Source organism: Podarcis gaigeae, assembly GCF_964106915.1.
Source record: "Podarcis gaigeae genome assembly, chromosome: 1".
In the NCBI taxonomy this organism is placed as follows: Eukaryota; Metazoa; Chordata; class Lepidosauria; order Squamata; family Lacertidae; genus Podarcis; species Podarcis gaigeae.
The window spans coordinates 81,834,461-81,853,011 of NC_139678.1; the positions used below are offsets into that span (position 1 = coordinate 81,834,461).

An 18,551-nucleotide genomic window follows, 5' to 3' on the forward strand; every position below is an offset into this window, starting at 1 on the left:
TAAACCGCTTCTGGCACAACGGAACACCGTGACGGAAACCAGAGCGCATGGCAACGCCGTTTACCTTCCTGCCACAGCAGTACCTATTTGTCTATACTTGCCTCAGCGTGTTTTTGAACTGCTAAGTTGGCAGGAGCTGGGACAGAGTAACGGGAACTCGCCCCATTGATTTGAACCTCCGACCTTCTGATTGGCAAGCTCAAGAGGCTCAGTGATTTAGACCACAGTGCCACCCGCGACCTACTTACGACTGAACCCCAGGCACTATTACATGGTACTGAAGAGATGCGACGGTGATTTACTGTCTTTCACAACCATTTTCTAACAATTTGCTTTATTAGCAGAGTAAGGCACTAGAAAGCCATACAGCTCTATTTTTTCCATAACAGCACAATACAAGGGAAGTCCAGGTTTCTAAAGAACACAAGAAAGAAAACCCACGTCCAGCCTCCCTGTTCTCTGCCTCCACCATGTTCTTAGAGCAAAAGGCAGCCATCTTTCAAGGTGGTTTGCACTGCTTTATTGGTGCATCAGTGATAAATAATAATGGATATGGCAGATCAAGATGGCAGATAATGATAAATACTGTGAATTCTTAATGTAGCCACACATTACAAAAACCAAAAACAAAATGCTTGAAACCTTACAATCAAACATCAACAAAGCAAAAAAGAGTGGTGACGATTAAAAATCCAACTTTATCCAGTGTATGGCTCATAACCGGCAGCATGGCGGGGCCTACAGACAGAGAAAGAAGAAAGAAATGTGTACGGGTATCAAATGGATGTGGGGGTGGGGATAAGAGCCCTGGGTTTTGGTGGAAAAAACAAAATGGAAGCAATGAAATATATACAGTATAGGGGAAGGCAATAACTCATGCTTTGCAATCCAAAGGTTCCAAGATGAATCCCCAGCATATGCAGGTAGGACTGGGAAGGATCTGAGTGTGAAACCCCAGACAGCTACAGCAAGTCAGTGTAGGGTGGGCAGACTTCAGGCTTGTTAGAATGGTTTGTTTTCTACTGGATCTACCAGTCGGATCCAGATATGAAACACTCAACTGTGAGAATTAAGGAGCACGAGGGCCTGACATTCTGAGCCTAGTTATTTGTTTCCAGTACCAAAACTGAACTGAACTCACAGTCATTAACATAAGAGTCCATTACTGGTTCTCTTTTATCACTGCAGCAGCCTAACGTACTTAAATAGGGAGAAATAGTTTTGTTGCTGCTATTATACAACTGGGAGCCAGAAACCTTGCCAATCTATGGCAAATTGCCCAGAGATCTACCAGTAGATTCCGATCTGCCTTGGTGGGCATCCCTGCTATAGACGTTCCTGGACCAACAGAGGCATCAGTGGTCTGACTCTACCATTGTGACTTCTTACATTGCTGGTTCCAGGTTTTGAGGGGCTCTTGGGCAAGTTGCCCACAGTAGGCCCTTGACTTGGCCACCCCAGCCTTCCCCTGCCTTCTTCCTCTGGGGTTAAGCTCCTGCTCCTGCCTCAGCTCTTTTATTCAAAGTGTGGGAAATTGCAGTCAAACAACCAGCAATCTTGGAGCTACTTAATGCATGAAGGGGTTAAGAGCACAGAATTGTATTTCTAGACCCAATTAGGTCTCCGGTGAAGAAAGAAGTGAAGCTTCTTTCTTCACTCTCTTCCAGCATATGAAGCCAACTCCCATGGATGAATAACCAAGGTTAACCCTAACTTGATGCCATTAGTCACTTGAGAGAGGAAAGTATGGAGAGAAGAGCAACCTCTCTAGCCAGGAATGGAAAACCCCATGACACAAACTATGTGTTTCAGTCTCAGAGGAGAGCCAAAAGGGTTGTTTGTTTCAGATGTAACAAAGAGGGACATATATCCAAATTTTGTAAGCTCTCAAACCAGCAAAATCCCTTTCATTTAAGTGACCAAGTCAAAATAAAGGGAACAAGGAAAAACTCCCCCCCCCCCCGCATGAGGAGAATGTAACTGTAAACAGTTGTGATTCAAAATTAAACAGATGGATAATTGATTTTGGATGTTCTTCACATATGAATTATGATTAAGACTTCTTTGGAAACATTGACAATATTAATCAATCGGTGGATAGCAATATTCAAATTGCAAATGGTGTAAGCATGAAGATATGTGGTGCAGGTTTAGGAACCTTAAACTGCAAGCTAAGCAATCAGTTGAAAGAAAACTGATTGAACTGCAACATGATCTGTGTGTCCACCTCAGACAGAAAAGGTTTCCTTATACAATCTGGGAATGGTAAATGCCAAGTAGCCCAAGATGGCAAATTATATGCTGAAGCATGTTTGATTAATGGTGTCTCCAAGACTAATCTGTCAGAACTGTGTACTGCAAATGTGGCACACATGCACCAGAAGGATGAAGCAGATCCAGAACTCTGGCACAGAAGGTTTGGTCATAGAGACACCAAGGCCATTGTGGAACTGCAACGCAAGGAACTTGCAACAGGGATGAAGGTAAACCTCAAATCTTCTTTCCCTTCATGCCTTGAACAGAGAAGCACCAGAGTGCTAGATATAGTCTCTACATATGTGTGTGGTCCCATTAATATTCCCTTCCTAGGGGAGAATAAGTACTATTTTTTCTGGATGATTTCTCAAGGTCATTGTGTGGCACACTTTCTAAAGGGGAAAAGTAAAACACTTCAGGTGTTCAGAAAATACATCCTCATGGTGAGCAATAAGAAACAGGAAGGAAGAGGAGCATTGTGGTCAGGAGGCCCTGGAGGATGAATAGGCAATGTAAATGTTGTTGAACTATAACTCCCATCATCCCTGACCAGTGGCCACGTTGGCTAGGGCTGATGGGAGTTGGAGTGCAACCACACTGGAGAGCTGCAAGTTCCTCATCCTTGGTGTAGAGACTGACAGAGCCACCCCCCACCCACCCAGTGCACATAGGGCTTGGCAGGTGCCCAACAATTTGAGCCCTGCCTAAACTCTTATTCACAACGGAGAATGAGCTCCACTTCCTTCACTCTTGCAAAGGACTCACCAGTCTCTCTGTGTGTTTCCAGGGATGCTTTCAGGAAGCTGTGAGTATCTACAAAATGAAGGTTCAAACGTTAATGCGACGCAAGGGTGACCCAAGTTTTGTTCATCATGAGGTTGCTCATTTCCCCTTTTTAAACTGGCCCTGCTCCTGTCCCCTTAACAACATCCCGATAACACAGAAAAGAAGCAGGTGGAACTTTGCCATCTACAGAGAGATACACATACGGGGGTGGGGTGGGGGACACAAAGTGGGGACAAGAACTCAGAAAGCATCTGCTTGGAGCAGAATGCACAGCTCCCCTCTGATGCATCACCCAGGGCTTGCAAAACAAAATAGTTCCTTGTGTTGTTTAGGACTGGGAGTTGAAGGCTGGATTTATCTTCTAGTTCAGGCTTCCTCAATCTTGGCCCTCCAGATGTTTTTTGGCCTACAACTCCCATGATCCCTAGCTAGCAGGACCAGTGGTCAGGGATGATGGGAATTGTAGTCTCAAAACTTCTGGAGGGCCAAGGTTGAGGAAGCCTGTTCTAGTTCGACAGGATTCTCACCTGTTTGCTTCTGTTGCAGTGTACTGTGGTGGTTCAGGAACTCCATCTGCATAGTGTGGCTGTGGGAGTGATGTCAACGCAACATTTTGTTCTTCATTGTCTGATCTGTGCTTCTTTTTGTCCTGAAAGAAAATGTGCCACCCATCAGTTTCCATGCCTGTTCGTTCTCCCTTCACCACTGCTCCCTGGGTGTTTGAATTGCTATTTACACACGCTCCCAGTTAGCAAACCCGAGTATTTTTCCTTTCACCCTAACTATTGTGGTTCTCTGCAAAGCCACAGGATTGAGACAAGTGAACCAACCTAAAAAATGGAGGGCAGTGACCTCAATGTGCCCTTGCTTCCTTCTTTTGCTGCATTGATCTTGTAAAATTTGTGCAACTAGGGTCAGAGCTTGGTTTGCCCCTTTCCCTAGCACTAAATAAGTTGGAGTTCTTGTTATTAAATATACCAAGAAAAAAGCACACTAAGCTTTTTTCCCTAGCACAGCATTTCCCTACTCCAGCTGTGTACCTCCTCTTAAGTCATGTGGGATCCATGTAAGTGAAAACTTCAACTCTGGGCCAAGGCTTGGATAGGACTCCCGATTTGCAACTGCACTGCCCAACCATTTCCCTCTTCTAGTTGGAGGCTGGCTGCTGTTACTTGGTGCCTGCGCTCTGGGGAGGCTACCTCATTTGGTCCATCTAAATCAGTAGCTCCCAACGTGGGACACATGCCCCAGAGGGGGGCAAATAGATTTTTAAGGGGGGCAATTCGAGAATGAGTTATTAACAGTTAATGGCCCTTTAAGCTTCCTCCATGTGAATAGGACTTCACTTTTTGGATAATAAGAATTATATGTCACCAGGGGGAGGGATCAAAATATTAGAGATGCTTAGGTGGGGCATGGCCAAAAAAAAAAAAAAAAAAAAGAAGATTGGGAACCACTGATCTAGATTAGTGTCTGCACTGGCTGGCAGTGGCTCTCCAAGGGTCTCCGTCAGGAGTCTTTTCCAGTCCTACCTGAAGATGTTGAGATGTTGAATCTGGGGCCTTCTGAAGGCAAGGTAGATGCTCTGTCACTGAACTATAGCCCTTCCCAAGGGGGTTTCCAAGGGGTGCCCCTAGAAAGGATTATTTCTTCTGGGATAAGACATGCAGAACTATGACTGGTTTCTCTCATTGGCATAGTCCTCCTTGCTCGCTCACTTCTGCTGAGAGGGTGATTTTAAGAAGATGGGCAAATATTTCCAGCTGTCAAATCACTGGAGAACAGCAACAACAAAGCGACATTCCTCCCCAATTGTTGAAATGAAGGTGGTGGGGAATATGTAGCTATCCAGAATTTGTATGGGGAAGGACTGTGAGAGCAGCTTCTGGTACTCAAAACAAACTCTTGGGTTCAGAATGATGGCTTTAATTCTCAGTCTTTTGCACCTGGCTCTGTTTGCTGGATCTTGGAATTACATTAAAACAACAACACAGATCCTGCAAGTCTGAAGTCCTCCCCTGTTAAGCCCCATGTATGAAAACACCCTCATGCCAGCTTTGCATTGTGTTGGAGGGGCTCTAACAACAACAACAACTATTATTATTATTATTATTATTATTATTATTATTATTATTAATACCTCACCCATCTGGCTAGGTTTCCCACTTGTTCCATGTTCTGTGATGATAACCATTTCATACCTACATGCCATCATGGGAGACTAAAGTCATCAGGTGATAAACATGAATGTGTGAATTCAGCCTAGTGAGCCTAGTAAGCCAGTCTTATTTTGCAGGCCACTTAGCATACCACTAAATAAATGTACAACAAAAGGACGGGAGGCAGAATACTCTGTTATATTTTTGCTTATATTATGAGCTACTGGATCCTCACCCTGCTACTGCAGAGAACTGAAAAAGTAGTTGTAGCCTCGAGGAAAGAGAAGAAAAGCATCACACACAGAATTCCCTGCAAAAAAACAACAACCAGCCAGTTAAAAATATCACACATTAATGCAAGGAGAATGATCTCATTCTCAGCTTTAGGGTGACACTCACACAAGAAGCTTTGTGCAGGAGAATACAACACAAGGAACTTAAGATTAAGTCACTTTCAGAGCTCAGAAAAACAATCCTATAACAATATATTCTATATTTTGTCCAATCAAGGGCTTATCCACACTTCTGCGTATTATCCCATGCCTATAAAGCATGGGTCCAAGAGGTTTTCCGCTTGTCCTGTGCTTCCTAGGCATGGGTCTGAGCGCTTTCTTGTTTGCCCCACTGTTTTCCCTGGGAAAACTTTCTCTTTACTGCTTAATTGGAGCAAACAGCACTCCATTGAAAATCTGATTGCCACTTGTTCCTATTCAGCTGTAAAGAGTGTATTCTCCCAGCGGAAAGCTGAGGGGCAAACAGAAGTGTGGATGAGCCCTAATATTAGGTTTTTTACTTGCTTGACATCCAGCAAGTCATAAATGACATCAACCATTTATGATTGACACCAGTCATAAATCTCCCCCTGCAAAAGTCTCAACACTAGAGGAAGTGAGGAGAGCTATGCCACAAGAGTGGGGTTGCCTTTCTCTCCATCCTGCCTTTTCAACTCTGTGTATGCTTGGTGGTCTGTTTAAGTTCAACTACCTTGCCTGGTGCTGGTGGATCTGTATCAAAGGGAAAGGAATAATGGGGAGAGGAGAAGGTGTGAGGAGGAGGAGGGCAAGAGGATGAGTGGGACCGGATGCAGGAGGGTCAAAGAAAGGTAAGGATGGGTCACCAGTGGCCCTTAGGATGTGTGTAGCGCTGTGTAAAGCTGTAGAGGCCAGCCTCTCTCTCCAGGCACTTAAAGGATTGAGACACAGGGCCAAACTGGATGTGATGGGTAGCCATATTTGTCGCCACACAGTCTATCCCATTCAAATATAATGCAGAGAGTGAGAAGGGAATTGCTATTTTCATTGCAGCAGCAGCAGCAGCAGCAGCAGCAAGGAGATGAATTCTATCCCTCTCCCCTCCTTACCTCTCCACGAACATTTTCTCAGGCACTTCTCTCCAGCCCACCTTCACGTGAACAGAACTTGGTGCTCTGCTGCTACCTGTCTCATCCCTTTAAAATATTCTGGCCTACCACTCCTAGTAGCTCTAGGTGGCTGGATTTAGCCCCCCGTTTGGTTTCCTGCCTTGGCATTGTTGTGAAGCACTCCGGGAAATTTAAAGGTATGGCATTGGTTGGCATGCTGTTGCTACAGTGACATAAGCCTGGGAGGGCCAACTAACAGAGGAAGGGAACCACCAAAGAACATCTTGGCCAGGGCCTCCTTAAACCTGGAACTAGCCTTGTATGGAATCCGGGAACTTACCATTTCATATGCCCCAGTGGTCTTGCAATAGTTTGAAATATTAGGAATTTGTGGAAGAAGAAATTTGGATACAAAATGAGATGTCTCCGTAACTGCAGAAAAGTTTCTCTCTCTATTTTTTATTACATCAGTCAGCAAAAGACACATTCCAGCGATTGCACCGAGGCCACTAAGAGTGTTAAAGAGGTAACTGAATGCTCCCTGGAAGAGAAAGAGAAAGTTTTGCTTAATTAATTTATGGGTTGGGTGGGGATATGGGTGAGATGGGGAGAATGATCTCGGGAACCAAACCTGACCCTCGCCTTTGCCAGCTCTGACTATGGGAGCACGAGGGAGGGGATAGATTCTGGTAAGAATGAGGCACCCTACATACTGTCGCTTGTCTAAGCGGCTTTCAGAACATCAAAGACCCAGCAGAAATGCAAAATGTGGGAGATTCAGGGTTACAGAGTTATAGAAGGTTCCAGTAACATAGCATGTCATGCAGGGAAAAAAACAGGGCAAGTATAGGGGACAACTAGTATAAATTAACCTAGCCAAAGCAGCCACCAAGCCACCAAAGGAATGTGTGGAAAAGCTCATGGGGCCATTTCTGTAAACCACAGCAATCTGTCAATCAGTTGGTGTCACTTGGAGTAGCGTTTGGCATCACCTAAAGGGTGGGTTCCCCTCTCCATCCTGCTTGGTTTGGCCGCACACATTAATTATGTCTGAGGGACTGGTATGTGCAATTGATCCCTGAGAAAAAGGAGCTCAATTTGGTTGTGTGGGGGAGTCCCCTGCAGGGAGTTCCCTTGCATACCCACAGCCTGCAGATCTCCCCCCACATCTGTAGCCCAACTTTGACAGATGGGTGTGAGCAGCCACCTGTCAATCAACTGGCATCTTTTGGGCATGAGATGATTGATGGGTGGGTGTCATGGTTGGCTGGATGCAGGTGACAAAGATCTGGCTTCCCAGGTCAAAAAAGTTTACCTAATTCTGGGCTATGGAAACAAACGGTACCTTTTCATCTGATAGTCCTGGATTGTTGGTTGTTGTAACAAGTAAAAACACACCAGGGTTAAGTCACATCAACCTACCAGACCTGCAACTGATTTTCTTGTTGCTGCTGATGAAAGGTATCCTGAAATTAAGAACTGGCGAGAGAAAAACCGAAAACAGTAGACAGTAAGAAGTATGTTACTTACATTATTAGGCTCTTTAAAAACAAAAACACCCTCCATTTAGAGCAGTGGTGTCCAAACTTTTTCCAAAGAGGGCCAGATCTCATGAAGTGAAGGGCCATGAGGGCCCACCAAAGGGCCAACCAAAGTTGTTGATTAAACCAACTGGTGGGCCGGATTAGGCCACTGAAACGGACTTTGGACATGCCTGACCTAGACATTTCTACATATTTAATACCATTCAACACTGCCTTTCCACCCAATTTTGGGTCAAATGCAACACAATCCTATGCATGCCTACTCAGAAGTAACTCGCAGTACGCTTCAAAATACCCTGTTAAATACCGGTATTCACTTTGCACAAAAGGTTTCAGAAGAAAAGGAATGTGTTTAGAATGGTGGCAAGTGTGACCTGGTTTTATACCATTCTGGGACAAAACCATTTAAAAAATATCTACACTCATAACATCTCATTTTTCTTTTTCTTTTAGCAATATGAAAATTTGCTTCATTATTAATCAAGCTATACTTTTCAAAGGGCTTTACCTCAGTTTTCTCATTGAGTCTTATGACAGTCCTGTGAGGCAAAGGCATTAGTATTCCTAATTAACTGATGGAGGACAGAGGATGCCTCCAGGCTGTCAGTATTTTGTGAGAGTGATTCTATCACATACCAGAAGTTTTGAGTTTGTGCATTGAAAGTGGAAATCTGTGCTGCCTAGTGCGATACCCACTTTTGCTGTTTGGAAACTGATGAAGAAATTCACTGAAATATTTTGGGATGAACAAACAACTAGTGAGGAAGACATGTAAACACTCTGCAAGCAAGTCAGGGTGATCCTGGCATTGTCATTGTTATCCAACAACTGGTGTATGCCAGTGTTTCTCAAACATTGGTTTGGGACCCGCCAGCGGGTCTTGGGCCACTTTCTGTGGAGAAACAGCCAGTTGAAGGAAATAAAAGAGTGAAATAAATTGTTGTTCTTGAGAATAACTGAGAATAGAAAGGAAGGGCATAAAAAGGAGAAACTGTTATAGGTGGAAGAACTGGGTGTTAAAGGGTCAGGGATCAAAAAAACAGGAGGAATCAGGTACAAATGGAGTGTGAAAGGAGAACAGGAGGATATATTACAGGAGATGGATAAAATGCTTTGAGGGTCACACAGGGGTGTGTGAAGGGAGAAGTATATCAGAAAGAGGAGTATATCAGAAAAAGAGCTCCAGAGCCAATGTATGCACTTATCTTGAGGAAAGATGATCTATGGAACTGCTTGCCACAATGCTGTGGCAAAGAATGCAGCAATTTCCAAAGATGGATCTGATATCAGTAGAAAATGTTAGTAACTGTCATGGGTGTAGCCAGGATTTTTGTTAAGGGGATGGACAGGCCTTTTGTTGCGGGGGGGGGGGGGACTCAGCTATGCATTTTTATTGATTTTTATCAATGGGGGGGGGGGGGAGCTGTCCCTCCCTGCCCACCTTTGGCTATGTCCATGGTAACTGCTGATTATGCCAATCTCTCCCTGTATCGGCCGCCATCTTGTGAATGGTTTTCTGAATGGTGGGCCTCAATAGCTTTTAGCCATCTCAAGTAGGCCCTGGAAGCAGAAAGTTTGAAAACCCCTGCTGGCATAAGCAAATCAGGATGAATGCTCAATAAATAATTGCTTGAAGGGGTGATGATTGATTTGTCCCCCAAAAGGAATTTGACACAGACAACACTATTCTATAGCCACGCTCTCTTCAAGAAAACATGATATTGTGATGAATCAACAACAATACTATTCATTCTACTTACAAGGGCACCCCCCCAGAAGGGATACCAGACAGTCATGATCCATGTGTCACAATCCTTTGATGAAAAGAGCAAAATGCCTCCAAGACCAAGATGTATCAGGGCAATAACCACCTGCATAGCCTTTAGGAAGATGACAAAATTAGAAAAAGATTAAATAAAACAGCTAGCTTAGCAACCACGTCATATGCACACTATTAACTGAACTTCACAAGCCCCATATAATCCATATTGTTCTCCTCAAAACTACAGCACTATCATAAAATCACAAATGACTATACAGTATAGAACAGTGGGGGGGACCTTTCCACATTGATGGAACTGTGAGAATACGTAGAATTTAAAAAACGAAAGCTGCCACCAGTGTTTCAAAGGGAAGGGCATATTCAGTGTTCTTTTCCCTCCCATTCTCTATTACAACACACACCAGAATCTAAATAGCCTTAATGAAATGAAATTGTTTTTAAATCTCAGCACAACACACATGAGAGTTCAAGTTGATTAATCATACGGTTAAATCTATGAAAGAGACACCTCACTACAAAGCTTTCTTCTTCTGCCACCTTCAGAAGGAAAAAGGAAAGTCTCCTGGCAGAGCGCTCTGGATTGAGATTGAGTTTGAGACTTGGAGTGTGGCCCTTATCTGCAGCCAGAAGGAGGAAAATTGCAATCCATCTAAGGCTGGATCTACACCCACATTTTAAACATTATTAAACATCCAGTTCACTTTAATTTAAACATGAAGGCGTTGGTTTCCTTTTCCACAAGGTCTACCTGGTTTTTGGAAGGGGGTAGCTCTGCAATGCGCTCTGGTGTCACATTTTAATAACACATTATTAATGTTTAAAAAGAACGTCATATGGCTATACGCAGTGCTTTTTTTTTTCTTAAAAAATGTTTAGGGGTACTCTCATTTTTACTCAAGAAAACAAACCACCATTTTATAGTTCAAATCGTGGAAAATAAGTACAGTAAATGGACACAAGTACAAAGATTCACAAAATGTTTAGGGGTATGCGTAACCCTGCGTCCCATCAGAAAAAAGCACTGGCTATACACGGTTATCAGAAACTCATTTTTAGTGTTAGTGTTTAGAGTATAGATCCGCCCTAAGAGAAGAAGGATGGTGCTAAACAGGCCCAGGGATCCCACGCAGATACAAAATTTAAACAAGTACTTGTCATAGCACCCTCTGCAAAAAATTGGGGAAACCAAAATTGAGAAAAAATGCTGGGAATCCTTCTGCCCTTGATGGAACTACTAGTTCCTTGGTTAGCATACCGTTTTATAGACCATATTTTACATTGGCCCAAGAGGGTGAATCCTGAAAGGAAGGGTGATAGCTCAGTGGTAGAGCTCAAACACTGCCTGCTGGAAGTCCCAGGCTCAATCCCCCAGCAGCTCCAGTCAGGGCTGGAAAAGACTGGAGAGCTACTGCCCCTCCGTGTAGACAATACTGAGCCTGATGAATCAATAGACACAGTGCAAGGCAGCTTCTTATGTTCCTGAGATGATGTTTGTATATATTTGTATATATTTTTCTATGGTGTTTTGCATCCCATGGACTGCAAGAAAATCAAACCTCTCCATTCTGAAGGAAATCAGCCCTGAGTGCTCACTGGAAGGACAGATCATGAAGCTGAGGCTCCAATACTTTGGCCATCTCATGAGAAAAGAAGACTCCCTGGAAAAGACCCTGATGTTGGGAAAGATGGAGGGCACAAGGAGAAGGGGACGACAGAGGATGAGATGGTTGGACAGTGTTCTCGAAACTACAAACATGAGTCTGACCAAACTGCAGGAGGCAGTGGAAGACAGGAGTGCCTGGTGTGCTCTGGTCCATGGGGTCATGAAGAGTCGGACATGAATAAACGACTAAACACATGGTGTTTTGTACCCATACACCACATTCACAGCCTTTCCCTTTGCTTAGCCCAAGCATACAGGTATTTAGGGAAAATGCAATCTTACCCCCAGACCATCATTTTTCTCTATGAGTTTCTTCTGTCCTGCACCGTGGCTTGGAGGGACAACCACCACAACGTTGCCAGGGTAAGGTGCTTGTGGAGCCAGCCTGTATTGATCCATTCTGCAGATAAATCAATATTGAGAAATTATGGCTGCAGTGTTGCATGCACTTTGATCCTTTCTGCAGCAGGGCTCTTCGTTGCTGCTTAGGCATTGCCCCCGCTCAGAATAAGTTATTAAAATGTAATATTAAACGAGATAGCCTAGCAAAAGCACTTATACCAACAGGTGGCCAGGTTGAGGCCACATGAAAGCAGTTTTAAAAGCTTCTTGATATCATATATTCCAGTGCAATTGTATTACAGCATGCTGCTGAGGAGTGAAAAATATGCCACCCTTTCACCTGCCTTCTGGCGTCAAGGGGATGGCTTATTCTAGCCAAAGCTAAGCACATTTTTAAGTTGATCACATGCTCTGTTAAGGCTGCACCACAACCTTGTGGGTGGTTCTCTAGGTACACACCGCTAAGTTTCCTCTAGCAGATACACCGTCTGTTCCCACCCAACTTCCTGTGAAATAAATTCACTGTAAATGGTCTGTCGTGGGACCAGAGCCACTGTAAGACATTGCTGTCCCCAATTCCTATTTCTGTCCAAGGAAGAAACCATGGCCAATTGCATCCAAAGTTGCAGAGAGACTGAGAAGCAGGAGCAAAGTCCCACTTCCTTTGTCTTCCACACTCCCAAGGCCTCCTGAAGCTGTACTATTCTTCCATCTCATCAAAATCGCTTCCTGCTCATTTCCTCCTTATACTTCCTAGCTTTTAAAAAGTGATACCCTATAGCTTTTGATATAGGTTAAGAATGGAAGGGAAGTGACAGCATTTTATGAGATTAAAATAAGTCAGGCTTTTTCTCCTGGTTGCAGAAAAGAAGCCGTCTGAGAACACACTGATCCATTTCAAACTGTGTGTGTTTTATAGCACTAAAGAGTCAGAAAAAGCATTATGTTGCTTTCCAGAACAGTAGCTCAACAGTATTGTTCTGTTGTAATAATACAAAATAACTGTATAGTTCTTTGAGAGCAACACTCTCAAACCCACTTACTTACTTCCAAGAAAACATGCATAGGATTCAGCCTTTTAATCCAATACAGCACTGGTTAATCCAGAACACTTGTGATCCACTTGGAAGCCTATATTGGCATTAAATTAATATATCATCATTATCACCATCTCTGACACTGCCTATGCAGCTGCATTTGATGCATCAATGTGGAGTCACCCTTGCTTGCCCAAACATTCTTACCGTGGATAGAAAAGAGAGCCAGGTGTAGTCTCCATAGATGGCACTTCTGCTTCGAGCTGACTGAGGAGGGCTTAAAGAAAACAGGTGGCTGTGGTGAAAGGGATACTGTGTTTGGGAACAGCAGAAGAATGAAGAGCAGGCCTGAAGAACGGAGCTATGCAGCTACATTCTTTTCAGACTTAGCTTCCTCCCCTTAGCTAGCGCATAGCCAGTTATGTTGTGGTTATATGTGGTCACCTGATTTCTGAGAAATGTCAGCAAGCAAATAAGAGAATTTCGGTTTCTAGAAACCGAAAGAAAAGGCATTTGACGAGGTGAAACACAACGTGTTTTCAGCAGCGCCCTAAATACCCCATCTAACTTGCCAGTGCCAAGATCTTCCCAGGACAACCCAACCTCTGAGGGGTGTTGCACGACACCCCAATCTCCCAGTGGTGCAAGATTCCAGAGGGTTCCAGGCAGTCTCAGCCATGGTCCATGTTTTCTTTTGGAAATGAGGCACAATGGAGATTGTGGTGTCTTTCTGAGGCTCACAGCATTAACCGTCCAAGAGGGTCTTGCTTCTCCCATAGCAGCTGTCTTTTATGAGGCTTATAGGTTAGAGCTATGGCTTACCGATGAGAAAGGATGCTTGTATAATTCCTTTTATTAGACTCTGCCCAGAAGAGAGTTTTCTCTTTGTAGTCCCTGGAAGATTAATCTGTATAAGTTCACATCAGCCCCAGGAACATAGACAGAAGTGGCTCAGAGGAAGCAAAAATTGTTTTACTATAATTGAGGCCTCAGAATGTTGGCAAGGCAGAGCAGGGCAGAGACATGTACCATGGACTCCAAATGTGGTATTTTAAGAATTAGAAGAAAGATAGAACCACTCAGTTATTTTTATCTGAAAAGGGAATTCTGAATGGCAAGGAAATTAATGGCTTGCAGGCAATTGCATTTTTGTTGCAGAATAATGAGTTTGTTCTTCAACTTAATTTCCATTTCCATGCTCTCGTCTGTATAACTTTAAATCACCATTATTACCATTAGAGTAGTGTGAGCTATTACTGTGTGGTGCCAGAGGTGTCTGTCCCTCTCTTTGGGCTGCATTGAGATAGAAATGTGTGGACATCACAAGATCACATTGTTATAACAACAACAATAACAGTTATTTATTATTTATACCCCGTCCATCTGGCTGGGTTTCTCCAGCCACTTCGGCGGCTCCAACAGAATTAATGATAATAATAATATAAAAAGCGATAAAACATCAGACATGAAAAACTTCCCTAGGATAGGTACTTGGTTTACAAGACATTTAGAAAAACAACACAGGACCAGGGGAAAACACCTTTTTTATTAGGACCAACCAAAGTTCACAGTGAGGTATGCAAAGTTTCAGATTTCATAGAACTCTTCCTTAGGCTGGTGTTTGAAACTAAACTTAATAGAGAGATTTTTTTAAAAGGATGATATTTCATGGTGAGAACATAATGTCTGCTGTTTGTTTCAAGATTAAGAGAGTAATGACAGAAGTTATTACAACCAAAAAGTTTAGAATGGTATTCTGTGCGAAAGAGGAAGGACGACACAGAGCTATGCTGGAACTTGTCATTGGAAATGCAAAAGAAGCAATTAGATAATGGAAATTATATATGACATTTAAAGGTAAAGGTAAAGGACCCCTGACTCAGGGAAAAAGAGTTGCAGCTCTCTGTTTGACTTCAATGGAACTGAGGAAATGCCAGGCAACCATTCCATTCCATTAATGCCTCAGGAGGCAATGGGCTGTGAAGGAAAACAGAAGCTCAGGTTCTTCTCATAAGCAGTCAGCAGTCAGCCTTGCTCTACCAGCCTTTTTGCATCTCCTCCTCCCTTCCCCCTTCGTGTCTGATTTAAATGCTAGAGCCTGCCTAAAAATGCCTTATCTGTGGCCACCACACCATGGGTGTAACCTTTAAGCATATTTACTTCCCAGACAGGGCCATTGTACTGAGAGGGGGATACACATGTACATTTTCCTTCCTTCCTTCCTTCCTTCCTTCCTTCCTTCCTTCCTTCCTTCCTTCCTTCCTTCCTTCCAAGTCAATTGGGCTCTTATAAAGAAAGTTATAAAGGAAAATGTGCAGGCAAGCCGTAACCTTCTAAGTCAGATAGGTCTGCCTGGACTGTTTTTCTTTTTCAATCTCTGTAGGGTTTCCCCCCCTACAGAAATGCAGCAGTACAGTGCAGTCCCCCACCTGTGTTCACAGTTAATCAAATTTTATTATATTTCATCACTTATATAAGTCTGGGATGTGATGGTGTTTGGTGCAGGGCATTAGTGACCAAAATAGCATGTGCCTCTATCACTGTCTCCAGCCTCCTCTTCTCCAACTCATGAATCTCTGACCTTGCTATTTCCTACATCACTTGGCACCCGCTTCCTCCCATAATAGAAGACTAGCAAACTTACCGCATCCTAATCAGCGGTGGACTATCTACGACACACAGCTTTGCATCCAAAGGCTGCCATGGAGATGCAAATAAAGAATCCTAGGGAAGTTAAAACCAGGAGATTGCTATGCATGACTGTACAACACTCCTGCAAAATAGAGCATGAGACAGTGAATGAGATGGTCGTTCTGTTACTCTCTGCTCAAAGGAGAGTCTTATTGACAGCTGACTCTGAGGTACAGTACATTTACTTAGATGTGAGTCCCATTGATTTTAAGGTATTGGAAGCACAGGTCTGCAGGCCTTGCAATTCTAGATCATAGGAACAACATAGGAAACCATGGTTCATCTAGTTTAATATTGTTTACATTGACTGGCAGAGTCACTCCAGGGTTTCAATGTAGGGGGGAAATCACACAGAAGCATACTGCAGCCAGAAAAGGCAAAAGAAACAAAAAACATATGGCACAGTAGCTGAGGCACATGCTGCTTCTGTGGCTGAAGATATTTGTACAGTACAGACTTAAACAGTACAATTGCAGGGAAGGTGAAAAGTGCAATTCTGGAGGGGAGCTAGGCATCTCTATAGAAGAATTCCTAGGACTTTCATCAGAGTATGGCTGCTTCCCGGTGGGTGGTTCCTAGTGCTACCCTATTGCTTTTCCGTTGTAAGCTACCAGCAGATGACAGCATCAGGAGCACTGAGTTTTTTCTAAATGTGCATCCTGCTTTTTTATGTTCACACCAGTAGGCGCAGCATGACATATCTGCTATGGGTGGGACATTTGCAGCTCAGCACATGTTCATTGTTGTTTTTTAAATAATTTTTTTTATTAGGAATTCCAACATGGCAATTTTTAAAAAAGTACATAATCCCCATTATCCCCCCATTTCCCAATTTTACTTTCATGTTAACTTGTCATTTTAGGGGTTGTTTTTAAAAGTCTGGAATGGATGAATCCATGTTGCATTCATTTCTATGGGAAAGTGTGCTTTGGTTTTGGAACGCTTTGGTTTTGGAACGGACTTCTGGAACGGATTAAGTTCAAGGACTACTGTAGTGCATTTGCACCTAGATGCTTTGACCCCAGAAAATGAATTTTCTTCTTGTAGAATTTAACTTGTGGGTGCGTGCATGCTATTTATTGTATGCATCTAAACAAGAGAGGGTGCCCAGCATTATACTTGCAATTAATAACTCCCTACCCACCACCCCTCCGATGCAGCTTCCACATCTGTATGTCAGTAGCACTGTTTATTCTAAAGTAGTTTTCATGGAGGAAACAGAGACCTGGCTTGGACCCAGGAAGTACTCACTGCAACCTGATGCCCCATTTCACAGTACTCCTCAGTTCTACTGCACCTCAAGTTCCCATAACAGGGACTGAACAGTATGTCTTCCAAGTAGAAAACATTGATCACAGCCACCACTATTGTGCAGGTAATGTAGATGACAAGACAGGCTCTCACCTGAAAGAGAAGGGCGAATGGTGCCCCTTCTAGGAATGTGGTTACCCAAGAACTTTGACTCCCGCCCACCCCCACCAGACCTATGTGGGGCCTGAGTGAAGCAGTACTGCCACACAGTGGCGATGCAGGTGCTGAGCAAGCCAAGAAGCGCGCGCAGGCAGGGATTTCTGCTGCTGGCACAGGGCGTGTTCCCAGCACCGGTGCTTTTCTGCCCAGCTTAAAAAGAGGTTCCACCATGGGTGGTGGGTCAGCACCAGCGGAGCAACACCAAAGGGCACGGGTCCTTTACCTTTTGCCTTTACCTACCCTACAGTTCCTTGAGAAATACTGCTATTGGATGCCTTCTTCCCCTCAAATTAGCTTCCATCCAAAGGTAAGGCACATTCGTGTCACAATTAAGCAGAAGAGTACACCTTTGAGATAGTCATTGCATATGCACATCAAAAGCAGAGTAAGTTGGGACAAGGAACTTCCTTGTCACAGGCAATCCTGCTGTTATTATTCTGTGCCTCTCTGCTGCCACCTGTTCCTCAAGCTGTTTATCCAAAGTAACCTCAGATGACACATTTTGTGGTTTGGAAGTTAAACCGCTTACTCAAAGTGGTTTTGTTTTATTTACAATGATAGAGAAAATAGGGGGGTTTGCTTTATTTATTATGAAAGACATTTGAACAAGAGAAGGAAGAGAGATAGCAACAGACAGGCAGAAAGGGATGGGTGAGGAGTGATTTGCAAATCCTCTCCTGTAGCACCAGTAACTTCTATTCCTGAGGCTTCTCAAAGCATTAGCGTGTTGCTGTTTTTCCTCAGCTGGTCTTCATTGGGGGAAGGCTCATCTTGAAGTGAGAAAAGACTGCAGAGGAACAGCATTCCCACCCTACCAATATCTCCTGACTGCTACCCCACAGTAGTGTTGCATGACAAAGGCAGGTTGGGAACTCCTCTTATTAGTCCCCCTAATTTGTAGTTATTCTGTCCTGATTAGATGACTCAGAGGAAGAGGGCAGCAAGCTAGGAACTTAAACAGTTTACAAGAGAAAGTGGCCATGTTTGTTTCTTGTGGCAAAGATCCCATGGGTCTGCCTATCTTCCAGCTTGCATATCTAAAGAAGCATACACATGATCACATAGAAATATGAGTGGGTGGTGTAAAATTCATAATGACCTCCAAAAAGGGGTGGGAAAATCTGTCAATTTTTATTTCTTTCCATTTCACTTTTTCCAAATACAGTGGTACCTTGGGTTAAGAACTTAATTCGTTCTGGAGGTCTGTTCTTAACCTCAAACTGTTCTTAACCTGAGGTACCACTGTATTTAAATCAGTATACAAAAAAAAAAGGTCCCCATGAAAACCTATCAGCATGTTAGTGCAAATTTCTCCTAATATACACAGATTTGTATGCAATTTTCCCATCTAGACAGTTTTCATAGCACAATTTCCCCCAATATACTTTTTTTGCATGTTATTTTCACTCATATATGCAGTATTATGCACAAATTACTTCACTGGAGAACCACATTGCAAA

The 18,551-nt window shown here is 43.4% G+C and overlaps 2 protein-coding genes across 3 annotated transcripts; both read right to left on the reverse strand.

Annotated features, from left to right (window-relative positions):
- Nucleotides 1–317: 317 nt before the first annotated feature.
- Nucleotides 318–13,337, reverse strand: LOC310838780 (B-lymphocyte antigen CD20-like). Of its 2 annotated transcripts, XM_083726483.1 has the most exons (9): nt 13,138–13,337; nt 11,834–11,951; nt 9,866–9,985; nt 7,984–8,040; nt 6,902–7,102; nt 5,437–5,511; nt 3,570–3,691; nt 3,022–3,069; nt 318–738 (listed from the first exon to the last, which is right to left on the reverse strand). In XM_083726483.1, exons 1-9 carry the CDS (start codon nt 13,170–13,172, stop codon nt 699–701), a joined length of 816 nt encoding a protein of 271 aa, XP_083582609.1. In that variant the 5' UTR covers nt 13,173–13,337; the 3' UTR covers nt 318–698. The 2 variants fall into 2 exon arrangements, with proteins under 2 accessions (XP_083582609.1, XP_083582610.1); XM_083726484.1 differs by lacking the exon at nt 3,022–3,069 and having other exon boundaries at nt 552–738.
- Nucleotides 13,338–15,580: 2,243 nt separating this feature from the next.
- On the reverse strand, nt 15,581–18,545 carry LOC310851560 (uncharacterized protein; the record flags this gene model as incomplete). The annotated part of the gene is made up of 3 exons (XM_083754102.1): nt 15,581–15,703; nt 16,873–17,025; nt 18,528–18,545. The coding sequence occupies 3 exons, from the start codon at nt 18,543–18,545 to the stop codon at nt 15,596–15,598; spliced, it is 279 nt and encodes a 92-aa protein (XP_083610228.1). The 3' UTR covers nt 15,581–15,595.
- Between the last annotated feature and the right edge of the window lie 6 nt (nt 18,546–18,551).